The 26,865-nt window shown below is 45.8% G+C and overlaps 1 protein-coding gene across 3 annotated transcripts; it reads left to right on the top strand.

The window, feature by feature from the left end:
- On the top strand, positions 1-23,757 carry LOC144719629 (NXPE family member 4-like). 3 transcript variants are annotated; one of them, XM_078595740.1, is made up of 8 exons: positions 1-427; positions 4,256-4,581; positions 10,848-11,010; positions 11,482-11,862; positions 14,180-14,559; positions 15,609-15,658; positions 16,976-17,215; positions 22,431-23,757. In XM_078595740.1, exons 3-8 carry the CDS (start codon positions 10,861-10,863, stop codon positions 22,991-22,993), a joined length of 1,764 nt encoding a protein of 587 aa, XP_078451866.1. In that variant the 5' UTR covers positions 1-427; positions 4,256-4,581; positions 10,848-10,860; the 3' UTR covers positions 22,994-23,757. The 3 variants fall into 3 exon arrangements, with proteins under 3 accessions (XP_078451866.1, XP_078451863.1, XP_078451865.1); XM_078595737.1 differs by having other exon boundaries at positions 15,609-15,664; XM_078595739.1 differs by lacking the exon at positions 1-427 and having other exon boundaries at positions 2,583-4,581; positions 15,609-15,664.
- Positions 23,758-26,865: the final 3,108 nt, after the last annotated feature.

The following is a 26,865-nucleotide window of genomic DNA, read 5'->3' as shown; positions in this document are numbered from 1 at the left end:
CTCCTCTATTTGGTGGTGTGTTTTACTTCATTGTACTTCCGGTAGCAAGACACGCGACTGAACGGGTTAGCGTCGTTGTTTGACAGTTAATTTTTATCAGTTCGAAAGTCCACGATGCTGCTTTATTATTTGTTGGCATCGCCCTTTTACTATTCGCTTTTTGTAGACACGGCCATAAAGAAGGATGCTATAGCTCTGGTGCAGGCCAATTCGTTTGAAGCGAAGTGCGTAAATTATTGTAAAACCATGTTTTTTGCATGTTTTACCACGAGCATGCGTGGTTAATAAAGAATATTTGATGATGCCTTAGAGTGATAGTGGCTGTCTAATTAACCACCTCGCCTGGTATACAGGAGGCCGTGTAAATCGTCCAACTCTGACGCCTGCCATATATTTGGAGTTTACTTTTCTATCTCTCTCCCCCGTGGTAAGGCGGATTTTCTCCGGATCCTCCGGTTTTTTTTCTTGTACATTTACAAACGACATCGCGCATTTCGAGTGTTTGGCTGCTATAAATGTTCGCGTGATAAACCACTCCGTTGAGCTGCTATAATTTGGTCACCTTTGAAAAGGAGCGACATAACTCAGTGGTACTTACCTGGGAAAATAAAAAAAAATCGTTTAGTTTGAGCGAGTAGACACGTTTTATCGTCTGTATCAAGATGGCATAGTTATCAGAGTTAACTATGCAGTTTTGATCCAGGTGAAATGAGGATGGACTACTAAGAGGCCTCATTAATTTAGATGCAGTGACAAACACTCGCTCGGGGCTTTGTGCTCCCTTCCCTCGAACGTCCCCTCCCCTCGTGCTCTCTCCTTTTATCCTTCTCGTGCCCTATTTCTCGAATCTTCCTTTTCCTGCCCTTCTCTTCTAACGATTCCCGAACGTCGCCTCTAGGTCCCACTGTTTCCAGCCTTTTCCCGTTCAAGCATTTTCCTCCAATCGCTTCAAAACCACAGTGGAGGCCTCTTTCTGCCAATAGGAGACCTTGAGCTAAGTTTGAATAACCGTTTGGCTGCACATTGGCTTGGGGTGAGTGCTTCTTTATTTTCGGTAATTACGCAGGTGTTTCAGTGTTTGGCTGTGTTATGATGACGGATATCCCTCAACACTTACACCACGTTTGCGTTAAAAAGTAATTTCAAAATTACGGTCACTTTCCGATTGACGAAATCAAATTTCACTCTGGCCGCGCGCAGTGAGATCATTAAAATTGAAGTCAGGCAGGAGCCTGCATCATCCAACGCCAAAGGACATCTGTAATAACGAGCCGCATAGCTCATCAGATTCCTCCTTCTCCTATATACTCATACAGACACCCATAAACGTAGAGACCCGATTTGAAGCTTTCGTGACTGCAAGGATTCATACTCTTAGGTTTTTTCGGTAAAGTCACGTAGGTAAAAATTATTAAATAATAAAAATATATAAATAATAATAGAAATAAAATAATAATTCACGACGTTTTGGAGGCAACACAAGTCTCCGTCGTCAGGTGGGACCGTCACAGCTGAATTTACTGTATTAAGTGAGGAAAAAATCCAAGAGACAAGTCCTTAAATACAAGTTAAGGGGGGGAGGGGCTTGTCTGAATGTGGCAGCCAAGGTGATGGTCCTCGGGAGCGGGGTGAAAAGAGAACAATGGTGCACATCAGCTCATGGTTGTGGCCGGTGTTAACTGATAATAAGCATAAAAGTAAGCAATACTGGTAAACTCTTGGGATGTTAACACTCAGTAAAGTAGAATAGTACCTGTCAGATAAGATGGTACACATATGTGTAGTTAAATCATTTTACATGGTTAATGACATCTTTTCAATGATTACTCAATTTGTACCCATCATCACGGTTGAAGTTATGTCTGTGTTTGTATATCTGGATGGCTTCGTGTACAAACCTTTTATGGTAGCCAGAAGGTTTGCAGAGCATCTTGGTCTCGGAAAAGACAATCTCATGAGAACCCACAGCGTTGTAGCAATGATCGGCAACGGCGGAAGACTAAATTTTGCCGTGTTTCAGATCTGACTTGTGCTCGTGGACACGATCATTGATATGACGTTTCGTTTCCCCAATGTAACAATCACCACAGCTGCAACTCAGTTTATAGACTCCAGGGTATTGCAAGTCAGGAATGACGTCCTTCACAGATGGAATTAGATCACGATTTTATGTACTGTACTGAATCGGACTTGGATCTTATGTTTGTTTAGAATTTTGGAGATCTTTTTGGTCACGCCTGCTATGTGTAATAAAGGACTCTTTTGCAGTGTAGATCTCCGTTGTCCTTTATTTGGGTTCGTGTCAATCTCGCCCCTACGGCGTCCTCGCTCAGCCCCGCGGCTCGTCCGTCGAGCACTCCGCAACCACGCCGCTGCTCCACTCTGCAGCCTCACCGTTGCTCTGCTCTGCAGCCTCACCGCTGCTCCGCTCTGCAGCCACACTGCTGCTCCACTCTGCAGCTACACCGCTGCTCCGCTCTGCAGCCACACTGCTGCTCCACTCTGCAGCTACACCGCTGCTCCCACTCTGCAGCCTCACCGTTGCTCCGCTCTGCAGCCACACTGCTGCTCCGCTCTGCAGCCACACTGCTGCTCTGCTCCGCAGCCACCCTGCTGCTCCGCTCTGCCCGGACACCGATGGCCGACGGTGCCGTGGCCTCCCAACCGGTGGCAATCGCGCCACCCTCTCGTCACTGCCCAGCGTGGCCTCCTCCCGTTTCACTCTGTCCCAACTCCCCGATCCCTTCCGGCTCTCCCCTTAAATCTTCTCCCTCACGTGACCCTAACTCCTCCTTCTCCTCACGTGACCCAGACTCCGCCCCCCTCAATCCCTGCTCGCATTACATATGTATGGCAACGTGATAGTTTTGATCGGAGTTTCACCACACCAGATCATTGCAACACAAGCAATATTTAAGTACGTATTAATTATTTAATTTATTATTTTATCTTTCTACGTGACTTTACCGAAAGAACCAAAGAGTAATTCCTGCAGTCATGAAAGCGCCAAATCAAGTTTGAACCACCTCTACGGGGAGGTTTTAAGTTTGTTTTCTGTATCTGTGTTATCTCTCTCTGCCCGTGTGTCTGTCTTTGTGTCTCCGTGTCTGTGTCTTGTCTCTCTCTCAAATGTCACAATTAACTTCTAATTTAGCAATCCTTGGAAGAACGTAATCAACCAGGTCATGCGTTAATTGTGTGTTGACCGACTCTCTGTTTTGCATTGCATTACATTTCCAAATTTTACTAAGTTTGTTTGATTTAGTGTGTTTTCTCTCTCTCTGTCTCCCCTCGTTTTGCTACTCTTGTTTCCTGCTGTTGCGCCAGGTCTCTCATTGACATGCAAATTTCTCTACCCCCCCTCTCTCTCTGCCCCCCTCTCTCTCTATGTAAGGCCTCGACACAGAGGCGTTGTTTCTCTGTGTGCCTATGTGTGTGTCTCTCTCTGTGTGTATCTGTGTTATCTCTCTCTGCTTATGTGTCTGTCTATGTGTCTCCGGTTCTGTGTTTTATCTTTCTCTTAAATTTTGCAATCTTTGGAAGAACGCAATCATACAGGTCGGGTGTTGTAGCAGACTCTCTGTGTTGTATTACATTGTATTTATAGGTTTACTAGGTTTGTTTTCTCTTTCATTTGTACCTGATGATGATTGCTTGTGTTGCAATCGAAACGTCGTTTGCTATTATTTAATTTATTATTTTCTCTTTCTACGTGACTTTACCGAAAGAACCAAAGAGTAATTCCTGCAGTCACGAAAGCGCCAAATCAAGTTTGTTACGTTCTTTATTATTATTATGTTTGTGCTGTGAAAAGTGACACAGTCGTAGTATATATTAGGTTAGGAGAGAGTTGGATTGACTGTCCGAAACACATCGCTCATGTTTAACACCGTCAGTCCTCGAGTTACCCACACTCACACTTATGAACATCTGCACTTATGAACACTCGCACTTATGAACATCCGCACTTCAATGGGATTTTTTTATTCAGCGAAGCCATCCGTCGTAGCACTCCGCTGTGAGTGTCTGTGTGTGGGGACCGATAGTGCAGCAGAAGCTGGCGACCCAAGTTAGATTCCCGCTCACAGCCAACACCAGTGATAAGTATCTGAACCGGTCCTGGGCCTCCCCTAGGTCAACTCAGCCTAAAAATGCGTACGTGGTGCGGTGTGTATATATCGCTACTCGTGAGACAAAGGCGGCCGGGCGTGGTGCTAACTACCCACCCCCTCGTGTGCCGTGCCGGTCTTCATAGGCGCTGCTCGCTAACAGCACTTGCCCCAACAAGCAGTGAAGGCGACACGTGGGATCTTTGTATTTACCCCGTGTGTGGGTGTGTCGTTGTCTTGCGTGCGTGCTCCGTGTGTGTGAGTGTGTCTTGGAGTGTGTCTGTGAGTGAGTGTGTGTGTCTGTGAGTGTGTCTGGGAATGTCTGTGCGTGTCTGGGAGTGTGTGTGTCTGTGAGTGTGTGTGTCTGTGAGTGTGTGTGTCTGTGAGTGTGTGTGGGAGTGTGTCTGCGTGTGCGCCATTGTCGGGACTCATTCCACCCCTTCTGTCAAGGAAGCCAGTATCAGGACCCTAGGTAAGTGAAAATTTTACATTAATTTTTTCTGTTCATGTTACTTCATTTTATGTTTTATTTACTATACAGTATATATTACAGTAATACATGCAGATGTACAATATTTAGTCTTATTTATGAATTTAACAATGCTTCCCTGAAGACGGCCGCTTGTGTTGCTGCCGAAACGTCGTGACTTATTTAATTTGTTTCTACCTACGTGGCTTTACCGAAAGAACCAAAGAGTATGGATTCCTGCAGTCACGAAAGCTTCAAATCAAGATTCTTCCCTGTTTTGTTGAATCGTTTCAACACATTTCATAACACTGACCGTATGAGCATTTACGAACCGAGTCTCTGTGTGAGTCTCTGGAAGTCTCTATGTGATTCATGGGTCTCTGTGTGAGTCGACGGCTGTCTGTTTGAGTCTATGGGTCTCTGTACGAATCTATATGTTTATATGTGTGTCTATGGCTTTCTATGTGAGTTTATAGGTCTATATTTCAGTATATGGGTGTCTGTGTCTGTAAGTCTGTGGGTCTCTTTGTGAGCCTCTGGGTCTCTCTGTGAGTATATAGGTCTCGGTGTGAGTCTCAAGGTCTCTGTGTAAGTATGTTAGTCTCTGTGTAAATATATGGGCGAACATGGGTTTCTGTGTGAATCTAAGGGTGTCTGTTTGAGTCTGTGGTTCTCTGTGTGAGTCTATGGGTGTATGTGTGAGTCTATAGGTCTCTATGTGAGTACATGGCTCTCTGTATGAGTCGATTGGTGTCTGTGTGAGTTTATGGGTCTCTGTATGAATCTATATGTCTCTGTATTTATGGGTGTCTGTGTGAGTCTATGGGTCTCTATGTGAGTACATGGGTCTCTGGGTGAGTATATGGGTCTCTGTGTGAGTTTAAGGGTCTTAGTGTGAGTCTATGGGTCTCTATTAGAGTATATGGGTCTCGTGTGAGTCGCTGGGTCTCTACGTGTGTCTATGGGTTTCTATGTGAGGCTATAGGTCTCTATTTCAGTATATGGGTGTGTGTGAGTTTATGTGTCTGTTTGTAAGTCTATGGGTCTCTTTGTAAGCCTCTGGGTATCTGTGTGAGTATATAGGTCTCTGTTTGAGTATATGGATCTCTGTGTGAGGCTATAGGTCTCTGCCTGAGTTTATGGTTGTGTTTGTGAGTATATAGGTCTCTATTTCAGTGTATGGGTGTCTGTGTGAGGTCACCTGTCTGTTTGTAAATCTATGGGTCTCTTTGTGCACCTCTGGGTCTCCATGTGAGGCTATAGGTCTCTGTGTGAGTCTTTTGGTGTCTGTGTGAGTATACGGATGTCTACGTGAGTCTGTGGTTCTGTTTGTGAGTCTGTAAATCTATATGTGAGACTCTGGGTATTTGTATGAGTCTATGGGTCTCTGTGTGAGTCTATGGGTCTTTGTGTGAGTTTGTCAGTATCTATGTGAGTCTATCGGTTTTTGCGTGAACTTAAGGGTGTCCATGTGAGTGTATGTTTTTTGTGTGAGTCTATGGGTCTCTGTGTGAGGCTATGGATGTCTGTGTGAGTCTATGGGCCTCTTTGTGAGCAATTACAGTCGGTCTCTGTGTGCGTCTATAGGTCTCTATGTGAGTATATGGGTCTGTGTGTGGGACTATAGGTCTCTATGTTAGTCTATGGTTATATGGGTGAGTCTATATGCCTCTGTGTGCATCTATGGGTCTCTGTGTGAGCCTATGGGTTTTTTTGGGAGTTTATCGGTGTCTGTGTGAGTCTATTGGTCTTTGAGTGAGTCTAAGTGTGTCTGTAAGAGTATATGGGTCTCTATATGATACTATGGTTTTTTGTTTTAGTCTATGGGTTTTGTTGTATATGTCGGGTTTTGAAGAATTGATAAAAAAATGAAGATTTGAAAAATTTGCAATTATCATGAAATATAACAAGATATGTAAATATACGTATACATTATGCTAATCGTATTAAATTATGCAAATGTATGCGCTTATGCTTATGTGTGCAGTTATGATAATCTGGCTTAACTTCGTTGTCTAGGGTCGTATTATCACTCGGGATAATGCAATTATTCTTGCTTAAACATTTACTGATTATATATTAGTGTGTTTATGTCAGGTCTCCGAATTCAAATCTCAACGCAGGATACAGAAGATTATTACGCATGAACTCAGGAAGAAAACAATCATACACTTTTGTTAAGCAATTTTGATTTTAAACAAAAACATGACACTCTAATATGCGAACTCTCATGCTTGGAATTATCCACGGTACCATCGGGGGAAATTCCCTCAGTGAGCAGTACATTTAACCATCAATGATTGCGTTGTTTCACTGGGCGACAGAACATTCGATTAATTCCACCACGTAACACGAGTATAGACGGCGATAGGGAGAGTCCTTAAAACAGGCATGCAACGATATTCATACGAAAGGCAATAAAAGCAAATTATTACACCCCAAAGGCAAAGGTATACGTCAATAGATTCATCGGCAAGATTATATAATTAACGAAATGTCTTGGGACAATGGGGTGCGGCAGTGTGTGTCTGTTGACGCAGATGCTTAATTTTTGGCTAAGCTTCAATTAATTCGTGGGCAAGATTCGGTGTTCAAAAGAAAGGTTTAACACAATATTCTCCCTGTGAGCGTGTAGATTTGTAACGAAGGTTTAAAAAGTTTTAGTTTGCATCGATGAATCTATTGGCAATTTTATGCGATAAAAAAATTGATAATAATAAAAATTCTAACGACTAATATACTTATAAATGACCGTATTCTTATCACTCAATGAGCACCAATGTCTTCACGACCAGCTAATGGGTATGTGTGTGTGCGTGTGTGGTTTTGATTTCCTGGGTCAATTATTTGTGTTAAGCAGACGCCGGGCGCGTCGTGGGTTTGTGAGTGTGGGGGAGGGCATACGAACGGCAGCTTGCTCTCTCTCTCGCTCGGGCGTGTCTGACGTTAACTGACGGCTCTCTCCGCCGCTGGATGAGCTGTGGGCACGATGCCCGGTGGTGCCCGGTGGCGCCCGCTGGGCGCCCGGTGGCGCCCGGTGGGCGCCTGGGTATGTGTTGCGCCCGGTGGCGCCCGGTGGGCGCCCGGTGGCGCCCGGTGGCGCCCGGTGGCGCCCGGTGGCGCCCGGTGGCGCCCGGTGGCGCCCGGTGGCGCCCGGTGGCGCCCGGTGGCGCCCGGTGGCGCCCGGTGGCGCCCGGTGGCGCCCGGTGGCGCCCGGTGGCGCCCGGTGGCGCTCTGGCGATGAACGATGCTCTCGTTCGGTGATGGCAGGCACCAATGTCTGATGGAGCTGGTTCTCTGTGAGGCTGGCTTGGTCGAGGTTTGCCGCTTTCCGCCCTTTCTCGATGATGATGCTGGAATTCTCGTCAGCTTAACTCGAACTGCCGTGGCTCGTGGGAGTCGGTGCCCAGAGCAGAATGACTTTCGAGCGATACTTCTTCTGTTGGCGCTGAACTTGCACTGAGTAGTGTATCGCTACTCAGCGAGCCTCGCCATCCTTGATCGGTTGCGGAGTCTTCTTCCGCTGGCAAGCTTCTTCTGTGTCGGTGATGTGTCGATGTATGGCCGTGTTTCCGGTTACTAACCTTCGTTCCACCGCCTGTATCCTGGGTTTGTGCTGTTTGTTCTCGAGTTATTATTATTGTTATCTGATATCCCGAGGTTAGAGAATTCGTTTTGGCTTAAAAACATTCCTGACTGCCAGAATTCTTCTTTGAAGTTTTGGTCAGGTCGCGTAGATAAAGAAAAAAATAAATGACATTAGTATTAAAGTAATGAATGAGAAATAATAATCCACTGATGTAGATTGTAGCCTGGTTCTTAATTGGAGTGAGTGTGGGGATCTATAATGTTCACTTATTCTTGTCTCTAATTTTCGGATTTTTCGTTTACTAAAATAGCTTACAAAACTTGTCTGTTCTATTTTCGCCGCCCTGTTTGGGTGGCGGGTCTTTGAAGTTGTGGGAGTCGTCCCTAGCAACACCCCCGACCTCTTCTCTTTGGTTCTGGTTTTTTTTTGTATTACCCTTGTATGGCTCACCTCCTGCTCTCTGGCCTCGAGTGTGAAAGGCAGCTGTGGTGAGGGTGGATGTTACATTTTTTTTTGTGCCTCGTGCTACACCGCGGTTGATTAAAAAAAAATATATATATATTGGCCAAATTATTCTTAATATGAATTTTCAATGTGAGTGTATGCGTCTCTGTGAGTCTATGGGTGTCTGCGTGGGTTTATGGGTCTTTGTGAATCTGTGGGTCTCTATGTAAGTCTATGGATCTGTGTGAGTATCTAGATGTCTCTATGTGCGTCTTTGGGGATTTGTGTATGTCTATGGTTTCTGTGTGAGTCTATTAGTCTTTGTGTGAGTCTCTAGGTCTCTGTGTGAGTCTTGAGTCTCTGGGTGAGTATATGGATCCATGTGTGAGGCAAAATATCTCTGTGTAAGTCTGTTGGTCTCTGTATAAATAAATGGGTGTCTATGGGTCTCTGTGTGAATCTATGTGTGTCTGTTTGAGTCTGTGGGTCTCTGTGTGAGTCTATGGGTGTCTGTGTGAGTCTATAGGTCTCGTTGTCAATCTATAAGTCTTTATGTGAGTCTATGGGTTTTTATGTGAGTTTATAGGTTTCTATGTGAGTATATTGGTCTCTGTGTGAGTTTTTGGATGGCCGTGTAAGTCTATGGGCCTCTGTGTGAGTGTATGGGTGTCTGTGTGAGCGAGTGTCTGAGTCTCTGCGTGAGTCTATGGTTGTGTTTGTGAGTCTATAGGTCTCTATGTGAGTACATGGCACTCTGCATGAGTCGATGGGTGTCTGTGTGAGTCTATGGGTCTCTGTATGAATCGATATGTTTCTGTGTGTGTATGGATCTCTGCGGGAGTCTATGGGTTTCTATGTGAGTCTATGGGTGTCTGCGTGGGTTTATGGGTCTTTGTGAATATGTGGGTCTCTATGTGAGTCTGTGGATCTGTGTGAGTATCTAGATGTCTCTATATGCGTATTTGGGGATTTGTGTCAGTTTATGGGTCTCTATGTGAGTCTATGGGTTTCTATGTGAGTTTATAGGTTTCTATGTGAGTATATTGGTCTCTGTGTGAGTTTTTGGATGACCGTGTAAGTCTATGGGCCTCTGTGTGAGTGTATGGGTGTCTGTGTGAGCGAGTGTCTGAGTCTCTGCGTGAGTCTATGGTTGTGTTTGTGAGTCTATAGGTCTCTATGTGAGTACATGGCACTCTGTATGAGTCGATGGGTGTCTGTGTGAGTCTATGGGTCTCTGTATGAATCGATATGTTTCTGTGTGTGTATGGGTCTCTGCGTGAGTCTATGGGTCTCTATGTGAGTCTATGGGTGTCTGCGTGGGTTTATGGGTCTTTGTGAATCTGTGGGTCTCTATGTGAGTCTATGGATCTGTGTGAGTATCTAGATGTCTCTATGTGCGTATTTGGGGATTTGTGTATGTCTATGGTTTCTGTGTGAGTCTATGAGTCTCTGGGTGAGTATATGGATTCGTGTGTGAGGCAATATATCTCTATGTGAATTTCTGGGTCTCTGTGTGAGTCTATGGGTCTCTATGTGAGTCTACGGTTCTATGTGTGAGTCTATATATCTCAATGTGAGTAGATGGGTGTGTGTGAGGGTCTATGGGTCTCTGTGTGAGTCCATAGTTGTCTGTCTATATTTCTCTCTGTGAGACTATGGATTTCTGTGTGAGTCTATGGGTCTCTGCGTTAATCTATGGATCGCTGTGTAAGTCTATGGGTGTCTGTGAGTCTGTATGTGAGACTATGGATGTCTGTGTCAGTCTATGGGTCTCTGTGTGAGTATATGGGTGTCTGTGTGAGTCTATGGATCTTTACGTGAGTCTGTGAGTCTCTGTGTGAGTCTTTTGGTCTTGGTGTGAGTTTATGGGTGTTTGTGTGAGTCTATGGGTGTATGTGTGAGTTTATAGGTCCCTATATGATTATAAGGGTCATTGTGTGAGTCTACGAGTGTTTGCATGAGTTTAAAGGTATCTGTGTCAATCTATTGGTTTCTGAGTGCGTCTCTGGAATTCTTCATGCGAGTTTATGGATCTTTATCTAAAAGTATAACATTTATCTTAATTAATGATGGGAATAAAAAAAATGCACGCCTATTCTGAGCAGTATCATAAACATTCTGATTCTATTAAATAGTGGTTGGTCATGTGATGAACCAATTGTATCTCTAACAATTTGCTAAAGTGGTAACCAATTAACACTGATTGCTTTGATTTCTATCTCCTTTCTCTCTTCAGGGAGTCTCTCAGGATGGTGGGTATTGTGCGGGAGACCGCGCCTGGAGGACATGTCAGTACCAATCTCAGGCAATGCCTCGATAAGACATCGAGATCACTCTACAGGTTGGCTGTATGTTCGGCATTATTCGGTGTGCTGGTGTATCTGAGCATTGTCTATTGGGTATGTATACACTTTCATTATTATTACTACGACAGTAACACTCAGATTTGAAAGTAATTTCTATAATGGTCAATGCATTGCACACTTTCAAATACACTTCTGCAACCTTCTGGAACACTCCTTTCGATATTAGGAAGCCACTTGAGCCATGCAGTTTTAAACCATCATCGAAATTAAAAACGAATTTCTTTAGAACTGCTTTTTGTGTTTAGTTTGTTGTCCTTCCCTCACACACAGAGATGCATAGATATCCACAGAGATACATAAAGACCCATAGAGATCCATAGAGGTACATATATACCCATGGAGACACATATAGATACATTTAGGCCTATAGATACACACAGAGATACATAGATATACATAGATACGCCTACTGGATATCTGTGAATATTAGCTTTGTAGCTCGTCAGATTCTTCTTCTTCAGTCTAAACACACATTATGATTATGATTCTGAATGGTGTCTTTAGTTTCCCAGGCAGGGTAACTCCCAACTGGCACCACTTTACCACCACCACAAGCAACCGCGCCAACAGCACTACAAAGGTGCCAGCCACATCCCTCCCCCGTCTCCGGCACACTCGCCATTGCCCGTCTTCGCCCTCGAGGGCCGTCTGGGCTGTACCCCCCTGCAGTGGCCCCTGCCCCTGAATATTGAGCCACTCCACTTCTCTTCGGCCGAGAGGACGGTGGCGAGGGTCGTGAACGAGAGGCGCAGCGTCGCTGTGGGGGACTCGGTGACGCTCCGCGTAGAGATGATGGACGGCACTGGCCGTCCGAAGGGCTACGGCTGCGACTTCCTCCTGGCTCGCGTCTACAACATGGCCCTCGGCAACGCGGCCACGGGACAGGTGATCTGATCTGCTCTTCTTATCGTCGCCTCTACTACCATGTGTAGGCGTAACTCTTATAGCCCCGCCACATCTAGCACTGTTTTCTTACAACACGTATTGGTAAAGCAAAAATATAGCACTGTCAGGAACGCATCTGTAATGCAAACATGTTAGAGTGGCCTCCTATACTGCTGTTTCCTAATAACACTCAAAGGTTACATTATATAAAGCTGTTGGGAACGCATCTCTATCGATACACGTTGTAGTTGACTTCCCATAGCGCTGTTTTCTAATAACGCTCATAGGTAAAACATAGCGCTGTTAGAAACGTATATCCAATGTAACCATGTTATAGTGACCTTCTATAGCACTGTTTTTTATCCCGCTCATAGATATAGGGAACCAGTTCCCATAGAATCCTATGGGGAAATGTTAAGAGATTGGGAACCGGTTCTCATAGAAAGTGTATGAGGCAATGTTAAGAGATTGGTAACCGGTTCTCATAGAAAGTCTATGGGACAATATTAACAGAGAGGGAACCGGTTCCCATGGAAAGTTTATGAGCCCATGTTCAGAGATAGGGAACAAAATTCCCCGTATACCCTTAAATAACTTTTTTGGGAACGTGCTGTTAGCGAGTAGCACCTATGAAGGCCAGCATGGTACACGAGGATGTTGGTGTATGTATTATGAAGCTCTTTCACGCTGTACATAGTCAACCGTGTTAATCGGAGGTGCAGGGCAAGGACAAAATCTAAACATAAAAAGCAGGTTAACTGAAATTGGTCTTCAATCTCGATTATTTAAAAATGCACAGAACCAGTGGCTTCCTAATATCTGAAGACAGAGTGTTCCAGATGGCTGCCGAAGTACATCAGAAAGCGCACAATGCAGTGACCATCTTTGTTGGTAATGATGGAAAATGCCCCTTGACGAGATTTGAAAGCTATTGTGGTAAATTTTTGACAAGCAATTTGTGTGTAATGAGTGTGACTTGATAATGTATTTGTTCAGCAACCAGAAGCCAATGCAGCTTCGCGAGCACCGTACGGAGATGGTCGGATATCTTGCAATACCCACCACAACATGTGCCAAAAATGTTGTAATAACTGCAGCTTGGTAATGTTTTTTTTATATACGTCCCATAAAATAGTGAGATGCTATAATAGATCCTTTTAGATACTATGCTACACACCACCATGTTGGTTGTCACACCTCAATAGTGGTCGAATGTGTCGAAGAGCCCTGAAATGAAAATTGAAGGACCTGACTATATTTTGCATGCGGTGATCAAATTACATATTCTGGTCGAGTATGCTGCAAAAGCTCTTTAGATGAGTAGACAACTGAAACCTGCAGTCTTCAATCACCACACCCGATCTAACCACAATTTGTTTTTCCTGAGTGACAATGAGCGGAACCCCCAATTAGTATGGATTATGCAGCATTTCATTTTATGCAAACTTGTCCTGTAGCGCTCGTGTACAATCTTTGAGGTTACCGAGTATCTCCAATCAAATGCTGACTTCACTGCAGTATACAATTTTGTATCAGCATATTGATGGAACTTAATGTCATGCAATGCGATGACATTGGCGATTGTGGAGACGTATGTGGAAAATAGGAAGGGCCCGAGGACGAGCCCCTGCGGTACACCGACTAGGCACGACATAGGCATAGACTGTTCGTCGCCCAGCTTGACGAATTGTGATCGACCATGTAGGTATGATTGAATCCACCCCAGTGCCATACCTGATACATCGACCTTAGCCGCCCAATGAGTATATCATGGTCAATGTTGTCGAAGGTGGCTGAGAGATCGAGGCCAACCAATGCATCAGTCATCCATGATCTTGTAGAGGTCATCAGTGATATTTAGTAGAGCTGTCCCAGTGCTATAGAATTTCCGGTTTGCCAACTGCAACGGGTTTAATCTGCCCATCGCAGTGACGTGGAGAAGTAACCTTTTCAGACAAAGGCGCTCTATGACCTTTGAAAGAGTGCTCAGGTTTGAGTTTGGGCGATAATTTGCGGGGTCACTATGGCTCAAGCCAACTTTTTTCAGGAGCGGCATTACCTGCGCCATTGTAAACTGGTCTGGGAAACAGCACTCGCTGAATGAAAGATTTGGCAGGTGGACAATCAGCACAGGCACGTCCGAGAGCGATTTCATAATCAATGTGTGGATGTAGGCAGGGGGAGTGGTGGCTAATCACTATGCCACCGCTACCCTGAGCGGGAATCAAACTCGGGTCTCTACCGGGTTCGCAGCGCACACTAACTGCTGCACCACCGCTCGTTGTCGTTGCTGTGCGCACACGATGGGGTGTGGCAGGTGACGGACCATGATAATGGCACATACAGTGTGGAGTTCATGTTCTGGTGGGCGGGCGAGAGCCGGCTGGAGGTCAAGGTAGTGCACCACAGTGAGGCCGTGGGCGTCCTGGAGAGGGCCAGGGATTTTGTGACGGACAAAGTGAGCTTCCGAGGCAACTTCGTTTCCGGGAAGGTGAAGAGGACAACTACGTGCCACTTCGTTCTGGATGCCACCACCACCACCTCCAAGGCCGTGTGCAGCTACGATGATGATCTCCTGGGCGAGAGGTGGGCCTGCGAAAGGCCGGACAATATGTCATGCGACTCCATGCAGTACCATTCGTCCTACGACAAGAAGCCCAGGATATTTGCCGACGAGAGAAAGGAACTATTTCCAGGGTAAATCCCTTTTGAATTCCATTCTGCTCCCGCAGTTCTTCTACCACACTGCTGTGGAGTTTCTGTAGCTGTTTCAAGATCTTGGAGTGGTTTATATATATAGGTGCCTGTGGGTCTCACATATAGACCAATTAATTGTGTGTCTATATGTGTTAGTCTGTGGGTCTTTGTGTGAATCTATGGGTCCTCTGTGTGAGTCATTTGTCACCAGGCTGAAACCATTAACTCGCTTCACCTGAGTACCTGATATCTGCATTCAAACCCAGGATCTCAGCAGTATCAACTCTGACCTCCGTCCCACCCGATCACCTGCGCACGTATTGTCCTCACAAAATCAGTTAATCATATCAGTGATTTAGAGAGAGAACTTTCCTTGCTGCAATCTGCCTCATCGATCCAGGCTCAAGGTTTCAGTAAGATGTATATATGTTGAACTTCATTCACACCGTATATAGCCTGCCGTGTTAAGGACAACAAACTAAATACAAAACGCATTTCTAAAAAAATGCTTTTCAATCCACAGTTTTCAATCTATGTGTCTGTGAGTCTCTATGTAAGTCTATGGGTCTCTGTGTGAGTCTATCGATCTATGTGATTCTGTGGGTCTCTATATGTATTTATGTTGAACATCTTTCGCTATCGTGCGTAGCTAACTATGATAATTGGAGGTGCGGGGAAGGACAACAAACTAAACACAAAACCAACATCATGCTATGGTTTCCACTCGAGGGGTCCCCTTGCCTCGAACTCTCCCACGAGTTGAAATGGTTGAGATGAAATGTGATGTAAGACACCTTGAGTTACTGATATGTCTAGTGCCCTATAAATGTATATCACCATCAGTTGCCGTGATCCATATGAACTGAATTGAGCAGTGAAACATTCCTTAAATGTAAATGCAGTCGACCCATGCTCGCGTTGTATCGCTTAACAAGCTCTCTTTGAACAAGACTTCGCGATAACGAGACAGTTTGAATTCAGACCCAGTTTTGTTTTGCGAAACGAGCAAAAAATTGTTCTGAGCTGAGTTGTTACAATTCTCGTTTCAGTGAACAGTTCTTGCCAATGGATATTGTCTATCAAGTACAAGAGGCATCAGGTAGTGGTACGGACATCCCCAGTCTGCATGCTCGGACTGGCCATGGGCCGGTCTGGTTTGGGAAATGGCAAATGTGATTGAAGTAAAAAAAAATTCAAAATTTTTAATATATGCAATTAAGCTTCTAAAATATTTCATGCACCGCAAATGTGTACGCTCCATAGCTTATTTACACTCTCAGTTGGTTTTAAGCAGCCAGATATTCGGCAGCCCCAAAGATTATTCCTCATCGGCGGCCCATTTGTGTTTTTGGACTCAGACCCAAATGTTGCCAATGAGGTCACGCATGGCAACGTCACGCTCATACGGTACTTCGCTAATCTGGCTACCAGCACTACACAGTTTGTCGCACAACCGAATAAAAAAAATATATGACCCATGGCCCGAATTTGAGCCAGTGTGTTTAGAAATGCCTGGGCTAATTTTCGGTCCCAGTTCATCAGTGCCAGTCTGGATGATGTAAAGTGATGTTTTGTAGCCACAATCGTTGGCATATGTTTGAATGGAATTAAACTTGACCTGTAATGGTAGTTATCACACTGTAATGGATCTTATCACACTGTCTCACCACTACCAATAACAACAATAGTCACTATTTGCCACTAAGAACGGTGACGTCATCACAGCACCTGTACCAGGCCAGGTCCACTTTGAGCCCGCGTGAAGTGTCGAGGCTAGCTAACAGGAGGTCACGGGACAGACCCAGGTGCCATCGTTTTACTGAGATGACTGGCAGATGCATCATCTGTGTCCCCTACTGTGTCAGTTACCAAAATCACAACCAGCACCACTATCATCGACAACACCACCACCATCATAAACCGAAACATCAACACGATCGTCAATAACCACCATCACCACTACGATTTGCATCAGCAGCATCATCATCAACACCATCAATACCACCATCATCAACACACCTTCAGCAGCAGCTTCAACAACCACCATCATCAGCATCAACACCACCACCTGCAGCAGCATCAACACCTCCACCATCAACACCATTATCATCAGCAGCATCAACACCATCATCCGATTAGCACGGTTGGCTACGTACGGTGCAAAATAAATTCAACATACATAATTCATTAACACACCATCACCACGAGCAGCATCAATACCACCACCACTACGAACATCATCAGCAGGAGCTACAACACCACCACCATGCCAATGCATTAACAACCATCGTCATCATCATAAACACCATCAGCAACATCAACACCACCAACATCATCAGCACCACCAGTACGAACATCATCAGCAGGAGCATCAACACCACCACGGCAAAACACGAACAGCATGTACGGTGCGCAGGTAACGTGACTGACATGTCATCATCGATGTCATCGTCGTCTCGGCGCTGCGTTCCGGGCCTCGGCAACCCACGTCCAAACGGCCACTACATTCACAACGCATGGAGGTCCTCGATCTGCGACAACCGGAATTTCGTCACGGCACAGGAGGTCAGGTCGTGCCTCCAGAGCAAGGACGTCTATCTCCTGGGTGATTCAACCATCAGGCAGTGGTGGGACTATCTGAGAAAGTTTATTCCCGGTAAGGTGTCCCCAGCACTCCCTCCAACGATTGCACCTCCAATTAGCACGCTCCAATTCGAGGCTGTCCCATCAACCAGCCAGCGACCATGCCATCGTCACATCACGATGACGAAGGCTGGAGCAGGCACCTGACCACGAATAACTGCAGGGCCGATGTCCAATCTGATATTCACGTCGACGCTAATTGAGAGAAAGTGATTTGTCGTCAGCTTGTGGCGTTTCTCGAACTAAACAGCCTCATAAGAGGCTGCAGTCAGTTTACCGACTGCATTCAGATATTGACATTTAAATCACCATCTAGATTTAAAATTAATTTCTTTACAACAGCTTGTTGTGTTTAATTTGTTGTCCTTCCCGGGCACCTCCGATTAAAACGGTTGGCTAGGTATGGTGTGATAAACGTTCAACATACATACAACATCCATACAAATATACAAACACACGGTGGGGGGGGGGGTATGATAAATAAAATATAGGCTTTGTTAATGCCAAAAGGCGAGGAGTACAAGGAAAATGCAAAAATAAATATAATTAATGGCTCAGGTCAAACCAGTTTTACCTCTTAGACTCTCTGCCAGTAACGTACATTAGCATAATGCATACATTGTTGTCAAAGTCAAGCAGTGTTTGTTTGATTTGTCCGTGTACTGTTCCCCTCTTGGCATTGTTCTCTGATCTAACACCGATGCAGAGATCAAGAAGGATGTCAATCTCTCTGGTGTAGGCGAATCAGTGTCAAGGACAATGTGTAACATTGTTGTAAAAGCAGTGTTTGTTTGCATGTTCTACCACAAGCAGAATGTGTAGTTAACGGACATCTGTGAAAAAGAGCTTCATAGCTCATCGGATTTCTTCTCCTCCTGCTCTCTGAACACAAACTCTGATGCTGATGTACGTCCGTCCATCTTTGTCTGTGTCGTGGCATCTCAGTCCCGTATCTATTTCCACTCGTCATATCTGGGTTTGATCTTCCACGAAGCTCATGGTCCACCCTAAAACGCATCCCACTGCACAAATCGTGGTTGCAGATGCACAAATAGAAAATAAATAAATAAACTCTCCAGAAGTGTGCGACTGTGGTCATCCAGAACAGACCATAAACTGTATAACGACGCAATGCCCCGATCCACAAATATGAAGGAGACATCACAGCGATGATGATGCACTCCACTTGTTCCTGACCCGGCTATCTGGCTTGACCACCTGAATGTGAAATTGTAGTTGTAGCTCTGCATTTACATCAGCCATACAAAAGAAGAAGACTCGACATATCGCTTTCTCACACAATTTATATAAAAATCGATGACTGTTATGTATAGCATATGTATAGCAAGTGCTGTTCGCGAGTACTCTGACACAAAGATACAGGTCCCCCATGTAGCCTCTAACAGACTGTAGGGGCAAGTGTTGTTAGCTAGTAGTACCTATCAGGGCCGTCGGCGTACGAGGGGTTGGGTAGCCAACATCAGTGGCGATGTTTCAGGCTGAGTCGACCTAGGGGAGCCCCGAGACCGGTTCAGATAATCGCTATTACTGGTTGTGTTGGCGGTGGTGGCTGTGAGCGGTAATCAATCTGGGGAATCTCACGGGTTTGCAGCATAGCGCATTGCACAAATCGTTGCGCCACCACTCCCCATTGACAAATTATGAAGTACGTCACGTAGCATAGGTGGGCGTGTGAAAAGGTTAGATCCGTGAAGATGTCTATCGGTAAATAGCAGCTCTACACCGAGCACAAATAGTTCAATGGACCAAAATAAACGGGCACGCATATTTCATCTTGGCAAGGTCCTTCGTCGGTGCTACGATTTAAAACTAACCTAGTAAACTTTTCTTTTTGCCAAGTAAGGGCCACTGAGCATATATATGTTATCCAGAAGCGACATTGCCACACTTAATAATAGCTCAACGAAGTGGTTTATCATGTGAATATTTAAAGCAGACACATTCTTTAAATGCATGTTTCTACAGACTCAAAGAGACCTACAGAGACCCACAGATACCCATAGAGGAGACCCATACAGACTCACAGAAACCCATACTCATAGAGATAAGCCTACTATCATCACGTGGAGATAAGCCTACTATCATCAATGTGAAGTGAAAAATCCAAGCGACCACCACGTGGAGAAAGAGACGCAGACTCCAAACATACTGTATATAGCAGGCATCGTCAGGGTCGGAATCGAACCAACAACCTCCGAGCCACCGTGGTACTCTTTGAATCGAGCTAAGGTTGGGTGAGGTGAGATCGAGTACATTTCTTAGTGTGTATCAATTGAAAATCAGTGTGCTTTTACACACCCAAGCACTCAGACACACCTCACTTGACGTGGGCGTGTTATGTGCAGTGTGTCTGCGTGAGATGAGTGGGGTTACAGACTTGCTTACACGTTGAATAAAACGAATGCATGTGAGATTAAGAACAAATTATTTAAATGTGAAAACCTCACTCACCCACCCACTCATCCACCCACCCATCCATCTAGCCATCCACTCATCCACTACCTCACTCACCCACTCACTCACCCACTGACTCATCCACTTACTCATCCACCCACCTACCCATCAACCCAGCAATCCACCCACTCACTCACCTACCCACCTACCAATCACCCACCTATTCACTCACCCACCCACTCACTCACACACTCAATGAATCACTCACCCACTCACTCACACACTCATTCACCCATCCACTAATTCACCCACCCACTCAACAACATCAACTGCTAATCGCCACTAAGTGGTGGTGACGTCACCACGCCGCTAATTCCAGGCGATGTGCACGTTAAGGCCACGTGAAGTGTCGAACGACCGCTGACAGGAAGTCACGGGACAGACGCAGGTGGCATACACTCACCAACCTACTCACCCCCCCTCACCCACCGACTGTAATATAGAATTGTCTAAATCTATGGATACAGTATGAATGTTCAATTTCAGTTCAGTTTCAGTTCAGTTTCATTTATTAGGTATAACCCTGTGAGCCATGCGGCTCTTGACTCGGGTGCAACCGCAACAAAAACATGAACAAGAAACATCTTAAAGTGACTACACGCAACAGAAAAATCCAGGAAAAAACAGCAAAGTCTTCCAGAAAAAACACCGTATATCAACGCTGTGTGCAAAAATCCCAGTGGGATGCAAGTCAAACAATAACAACCATAAGACAAGTTATCAGGCTAACTCTGTACTACAACAAACAAACATGGCTAGACCAAAACTGTTCAAAATCACCAAAATAAAGCTATAAAAACAATGTAACTGTGATCATAGGAACTGTGATTCAAATTTAAAAATAAACGAAAAACATAACATGTTCGATCAAACTTTGCAGCCATAGCTGGCTATATGAGTCACTCCATAACAGCAGGAGTATCAGTAGCAGTATCAATATGTTTCAATGCACCTTTAAAGATCAGCACACTATAATCAAACTTAAGATCATACTTTGGCAGCAGTCATCCGAAACGATACCTTTGATTTCAGACCATTTTGAATGGCAGTGGCAGCTAGGGGTGTACAACTCCTCTAGAGCAGTTTTGAGTGAAGATCTCACAGGTAGTGATTCGAGTTGCAGTTTATTGGCCATATCATTCCAGACCCTGGGGCATCAATATGAAAGGCCCTTCCTCCAGTGATTATGATTATGATCGCGCGTTGGGTGGAAAGGTTGTGCCTGGAAGGGCATCAAGCATGTTGAATCCAAAAATAAACTTAACTTTTTGACGGTGAGATGTGTGCAGTGATGCATAGCACTCAGTTATAGTCCTGTCTTTCCTGTATTACCACTGTCCTGTACATATATAGTCCTGCTCGGTAGTTGGCGATGAAATTAAATCCCATTATGTAATTAGTCACACTTGTTATATATCTAACCACTTCGTGGGTATGCCTACAGTGGTTGTCCTATGGGTTAACTCATCCCGTCATAGGACCATGGAATTTCCACCACTTGACTAGTCAGGGCTGTTAAACGAGCAGGTGTCATGCAGCTAACCAATTCGTGGGGATGCCGACAATGGCTGCCCTACGGATGGACTTGTCCCGTTATGAGAACGTGGAATTTCCACCACTCGACAAGGCAGGGCTGTTAACCGAGCAAGTGTCATGCAGCCAACCAATTCGTGGGGATGTCGGCAATGGCTGTCCTATGGATTGACTCTTCCTGCTATACGAACGTTGAATTTCCACCACTTATTTAGTCAAGGGTGTTAGACGGGCAGATGTCATATAGGTAACCACTTCCTAGGGATACCTACAGCGGCTGTCCTATGGATGGACTCCTCTCGCTCTAGGGACATGGGATTTCCACCACTTGATCAGGGCTGTTAAACGGGCAGGTGGTCGAAAATCACCCTCACCTTTAGACTCAATAACGATAAAGAATAAACTCCTTAAAAAACGTTTTTTTTACCAACTGTTTTATTATTAACAACTTCGTTTGACTCACGGTCGAGAAGTACGTCAATAGCGTCTGAGACACGCGGCGCCTGCTTTTTGTGAGAGGCGATTCCACAGTTTAGGGACCGCGGCGTTTTTGACCTACACAAATATATATAAATAATAAGGCGTCCATACAAAATGTTAATTGCTTTAAAGTAGCGAATTAATTGATTGATGCCGATTTTGATACAGACATGCATTGTCACCGGATCTGAGTACGTGTTCAAAATGTGGAATTGATTGGACAACAGGTAGTGGACGAAATTTTTATTACAATATTTGACCACGACAAACAGAAGAATCAAGTTAAGTAAAACCGTTGAAAAAAGAATAGGCTTGATTTACCCTTTCCAGTAAGAATACAGGTGTTAAGATGTTCAAATACAAAATATACACCGATTAGCATATCAAGGCATCGGCGAGTCTGCATTAACAACACATCTAGCTCGTGGTAAAATGAACATTTCAAGGACAATGCAAACAAACTCGCTTGTTAATAATGTATGCATTGTCCCTGATACTTATTGGTCTACACCAGAGCGAGATCCTTCAGTATGCCATTGTCTCTGCACCAGTGTTAGATCAGAGAACAACGCTAAAAGTCGAGCAGTACAATGACGATGGAATTGTCAAAGCATTAATTATCAGGTTGAACAGTTATATCTACGTGATCATTTCTTGACAGAACTATTAAGATGATGACTTTGCTCACCAAGTCACTTTGACATGCGCACGTGTGCTGTGTCCGTCCGTCCGTGCTACAGATACGAAGAGTTCAGGCGTCCTGACTCGGGGCAAGAACCAGCTGAGGATGGCACTGAACACCGACATGAACACCACGCTGCACTACTACTGCCACGGCTATCCCGTGCTCACGCAGTACACGTTCACGAAGGACGTCGAGTACGTCTCAAAGCGAATTGACGCCATCGAAGGAGGGGGCGGAGGAGGAGGTGGAGGAGAAGGAGGGCGCAGAGTGGTCGTCGCAATCAGCCTTGGCGCACACTTTGTGCCTTTCCCGCTGGCCATCTTCCGTCGAAGGCTTCTGAACATCAGGGCGGCGCTGCAGAGGCTGCATGCCAGGATCCCAGAGGCCACAGTGGTGGTGAAGCTGGCCAACACTCGTGAGACGGCCCACAACATTGAACTGTACAGCAACTGGAACACATTTCGCTTCAACGACGTGACACTGGAGGCCTTCGGGGACCTCCGCGTGGCCTTCGTGGACGCCTGGGATATGACGGCGGCGATCGGCATGCGGATGGTTCACCCCACCGGCTGGGTCGTCAAGAATGAGGTGGACATGTTTTTGTCCTACGTCTGTTGAGCCTTCTGATCCATGGCCGGTTCATCGCCCTGTGTGTGTCAATTCTAGATTTGAAGTTGTCGTGACTGCAAGGATCCATACTCTTTGGCTTTTTTCGGTAACGTCACGTAGGTGAAAACAAATTAAATACAAATAAAACAACTAAATTAAATCACGACGTTTCGGAAGCAACACAAGCATCCGTCATCAGGTGTGACTGCTCCAGCAAAATGACTGTAGCGTATGAAGAGAGCTATTTAGAGACACGTGTTTATATACTGTAGGGTACTGAGGGGGGAGGAGCCAAGAAGAGGGGGGGGGGGAAGCATGCGCAACACGGCCTGCCGCATGCCCTCGCCCGACCCCTTGGCTCTTCCCCCTCCTCGTACCCTATATAAACACGTGTCTCTAAATATCTCTCCTCATATGCTCCAGTAATTTTGCTGGAGCAGTCACACCTGATGACGGATGCTTGTGTTGCTTCCGAAACGTCGTGATTTCATTTCGTTTTATTTTATTTTGTTTTCACCTGTGTGTGTCAATCTGTGCATGCTCGGTGTGTAAGCATTAGCACTGGCGAGACAAAGGCATGGTGCTGGCCACCCACCTCTTTGTGTGATATGCCGACCTTCATAAGTGCTCGCTAACAGACTGTGAAGGCTATATGGTGGATCGTTGTCGTTGTCTTTGTCGGCCTTCAGGATGCGTTCTTCGTAATAATAATGATGCTGTACACATTATGCATGTATTAAAGCATATTATGAATACAAATATGAAAATGACAATTGCTTGATGACGATTGCTGGTGTGGCGATCGAAATGTGATCTATTTTTTTCTACCTATGTACTTACCTTTGCATTCGGTCTGTCGTTAACGCACGTTCCAAAGGAACATATACTACTTGCCAATGCATCAACGCAGTGATTATCTATCGATGAATCTACACTCTAACGTGGCTGCCAGATCGACTGAGCAGAATGAATACAATATAAACATCGATTCAGGTTCCCACAATATCACCTACTGTATGGGCCATGGTAGGGGAGTGGGTAGTGTAGCGGTTAGCATGCTGTGCTATGAATACAGCGACCCTGGTTTGATTCCCCAATCACGGCCAACACCAGTGACGATTATCTGAACCGGTCCTGGGCCTCCCTTAGGTCGAATTAGCCTCAAATGAGTACCTGGACTGGTGTGTAAACATCGCCACTGAGGGAGATAAAGGCGGTCGGGCGTGATTCTGGCCACCCACCCCTCGTATACCATTCTGGCCTTCATAGGTGCTCGCTAGCAGCACCAGCCCCTACATTCTGTTAAGGCTATACGGGGGGATCTTTGTATTTGGTGTGAGTGGGGGGTGGGGTATGTAGTTAGGTTAGTTTGCAAGGTGCTGGCAACCTCTCCACCTGGTGTTTTTTCTCCCCAAATACCATGGTGGGAATCACCCAACTAAGCTCGTGCTGGAGGCCCCAGGGGACAGACTGAACCCCCGTCTTGGCGTAGTTCCAGGAGACTATTGCAGTTGTCAACGTGGAATGTTCAAACTCTCGCCATAGAGGAGAGGCTGCCATTGCTCTTTCAGGATATGGACAGTATCGCCTGGACCTCTGGAATACAAGAGGTCCGGAGAACTGGTTCTGCTCCGGTCACCATGAGTGGTGGACAGTCCTCCACTCGAGGCAGGAAAATTCCCAACAACAGGCTTCTGTTGCTTCTAAGCAAAATAATGAAGGGGGATGTGGGAGCGTGGAAGTGAGGTTTGGGAAGCTGTAAACCCCAGGCTACCGTGGGCTCGTCTCCCGATCAACAACAAGTAGGGAAAGGTGGTGGTGGTTGCTTATTCCCCCCACCAAAGATGAACACCAGTCGACAGATGCAGACAATGCCAGTTAGTTAAAAGCCTTCTATGACCTGTCCCAGATACTAGCTCTGGATAGAGTCATCCTATTGGGTGACTTTAATGGCCAAGTGGGTAATGAAACAAATACCTGGGCCTGAGTGATTGGAAGGCATGGGGCCAGATCAGATCAACAACAACAGTATGATGCTGCTAGACTTCAGTGCAGCCCGGGGCTTGAAATTACCAACACCACAGTTCCAGCATGAGCGCATCCACACAGTACCCTGGATGCACAAATATCTGCTCAACTATATACTGATGGAACAGTGGATGCAAGCCCATGTCCTTGACATGACACCAGGACCTGCCATGGAACTGATTTGTCCATTGACCATCGGATTGACATCTGTAAGATGTCCACCTTTCTTCCACTCCTGTGGTGTCCAGTTAGGACCAAATTCAAACCCACAATAGCCTGGTCTCAGCTAGCTGAGGACAGTTGCGAGTAGGAAGTTAAATATCACTTTCAGCTGGGGTTGGCAATCGTCCCCCTCTTTTCTTGATGCTGAGAGGAAATGGGGTGAGGTTCAGGACTGTTACTCATGCAGCCGCAATGGCTGCAACACAATAAAAGACCACAATTACCCATATAGCCTGAATAGACTGTTAGGGCAAGTGCTATGAAGGTTCGAAGGACACATTAGAAGGTGGGTGGTCAGCACCACGCCCGGACGCCCTTGTCTCCCTAGTGGCAATGTTTGCATACCCACACCCAGGAACTTATTTGAGGCTGAATCGACCTAGGGGAGGAGGCTGAGAACAGGTTTAGATAATCGTCACTGGTGTTGGCCATGAACCAGGTTTGTAGCACAGTACGCTAACCGCTACACTACATCAACCCAACACCATCACCACCACCAACACCACCACTAACGCCAACACCCATCACAAATACCACCATCACTACCACCAACAATAACAGCCAGCGTTTGTCACTAAATGACGGTGGCGTCACCACGTCGCCTGTGCCAGACTGTGAACTTTGAGGCCATGTGAAGTGTCGAAGGCTTGCTTACAGGAGGTCACGGGACAAATGCAGGTGCCATGGGTTGACTGGAGATGACTAGCAGATGCATCACCTGTGCCCCATACTGTGCCAACATGCTGTGTTTTTGAAGATTGGTGCTACGCTCGTTGTTGTGAGCTGTCATTGTTGGTTGGACGAACTGCCTCCCAACAGCCCAGTAGCATCCTTCACAAGTGTTCTTATATAGAGACTAATCTTTTTATCTTTCTTATCTTTCTTCTTCTTCTTCCTTCTTCTTCGTCTTCCTTCTTCTTCTTCCTTCTTCTTCTTCCTCCTTCTTCTTCCTCCTTCTTCTTCTTCCTCCTTCTTCTTCTTCCTCCTTCGTCTTCTGCTCTTCTTCTTCGTCTTCTTCCTTCCTCCTTCTTCTTCCTCCTTCTTCTTCTTCCTCCTGCTTCTTCTTCCTTCGTCTTCTTCGCTTCGTCTTCTTCTTCTTCGTCTTCTTCTTCTTCTTCTTCTGTCTTCGTCTTCTTCTTCTTCTTCGTCTTCTTCTCCTCCTTCTTCTTCCTCCTTCTTCTTTTTCCTCCTTCTTCTTCTTCTTCCTTCTTCCTTCCCTTCTTCCTCCTCCGTCTTCCTTCCTCTTCTTCTGCTCCGTCTTCCTCCTCTTCCTGCCTCCTCTTCCTCCTCCTCTCCTCCTCCTTCCTCTTCCTCCTCTTCCTTCCTCTTCCTCCTCCGCTTCCTCCCCTCTTCCTCCTCCTCCCCCCTCCTCCTCTTCCCTCCTCCTCTTCCTCCTCCTCTTCCTCCCCTCCTCTTCCTCCTCCCCTCTTCCTCCTCCTCTCCTCCTCCTCCTTCCTCCTCCTCCTCCTCTTCCCTCCTCCTCTTCCTCCTCCTCCTCTTCCTCCTCCTCCTCTTCCTCCTCCTCCTCTTCCTCCTCCTCCTCTTCCCTCCTCCTCCGCTTCCTCCGCCTCCTCTCCTCCGCCTCCTCTTCCTCCTCTCCTCCTCCTCCTCCTCCTCTTCCTCCTCCTCCT

Source organism: Lampetra planeri, chromosome 6 (genome assembly GCF_965212315.1).
Source record: "Lampetra planeri chromosome 6, kcLamPlan1.2.h2, whole genome shotgun sequence".
NCBI lineage: Eukaryota > Metazoa > Chordata > Hyperoartia > Petromyzontiformes > Petromyzontidae > Lampetra > Lampetra planeri.
Note: the sequence above shows the minus strand (reverse complement) of the source record. Positions and strands in the feature narration are given on the sequence as shown.

What these genes read in the sequence shown, in the direction of transcription:
- LOC144719629 (XM_078595737.1), top strand. Translation starts at nt 10,861, where the DNA reads ATGGTGGGTATTGTGCGGGAGACCGCGCCTGGAGGACATGTCAGTACC. An exon ending in ACAAGAGGCATCAGGTAGTG is followed by an intron (nt 15,665 to 16,975) that starts GTACGGACATCC and finishes TACGGTGCGCAG; the next exon opens with GTAACGTGACTGACATGTCA. An exon ending in TCTGAGAAAGTTTATTCCCG is followed by an intron (nt 17,216 to 22,430) that starts GTAAGGTGTCCC and finishes TCCGTGCTACAG; the next exon opens with ATACGAAGAGTTCAGGCGTC.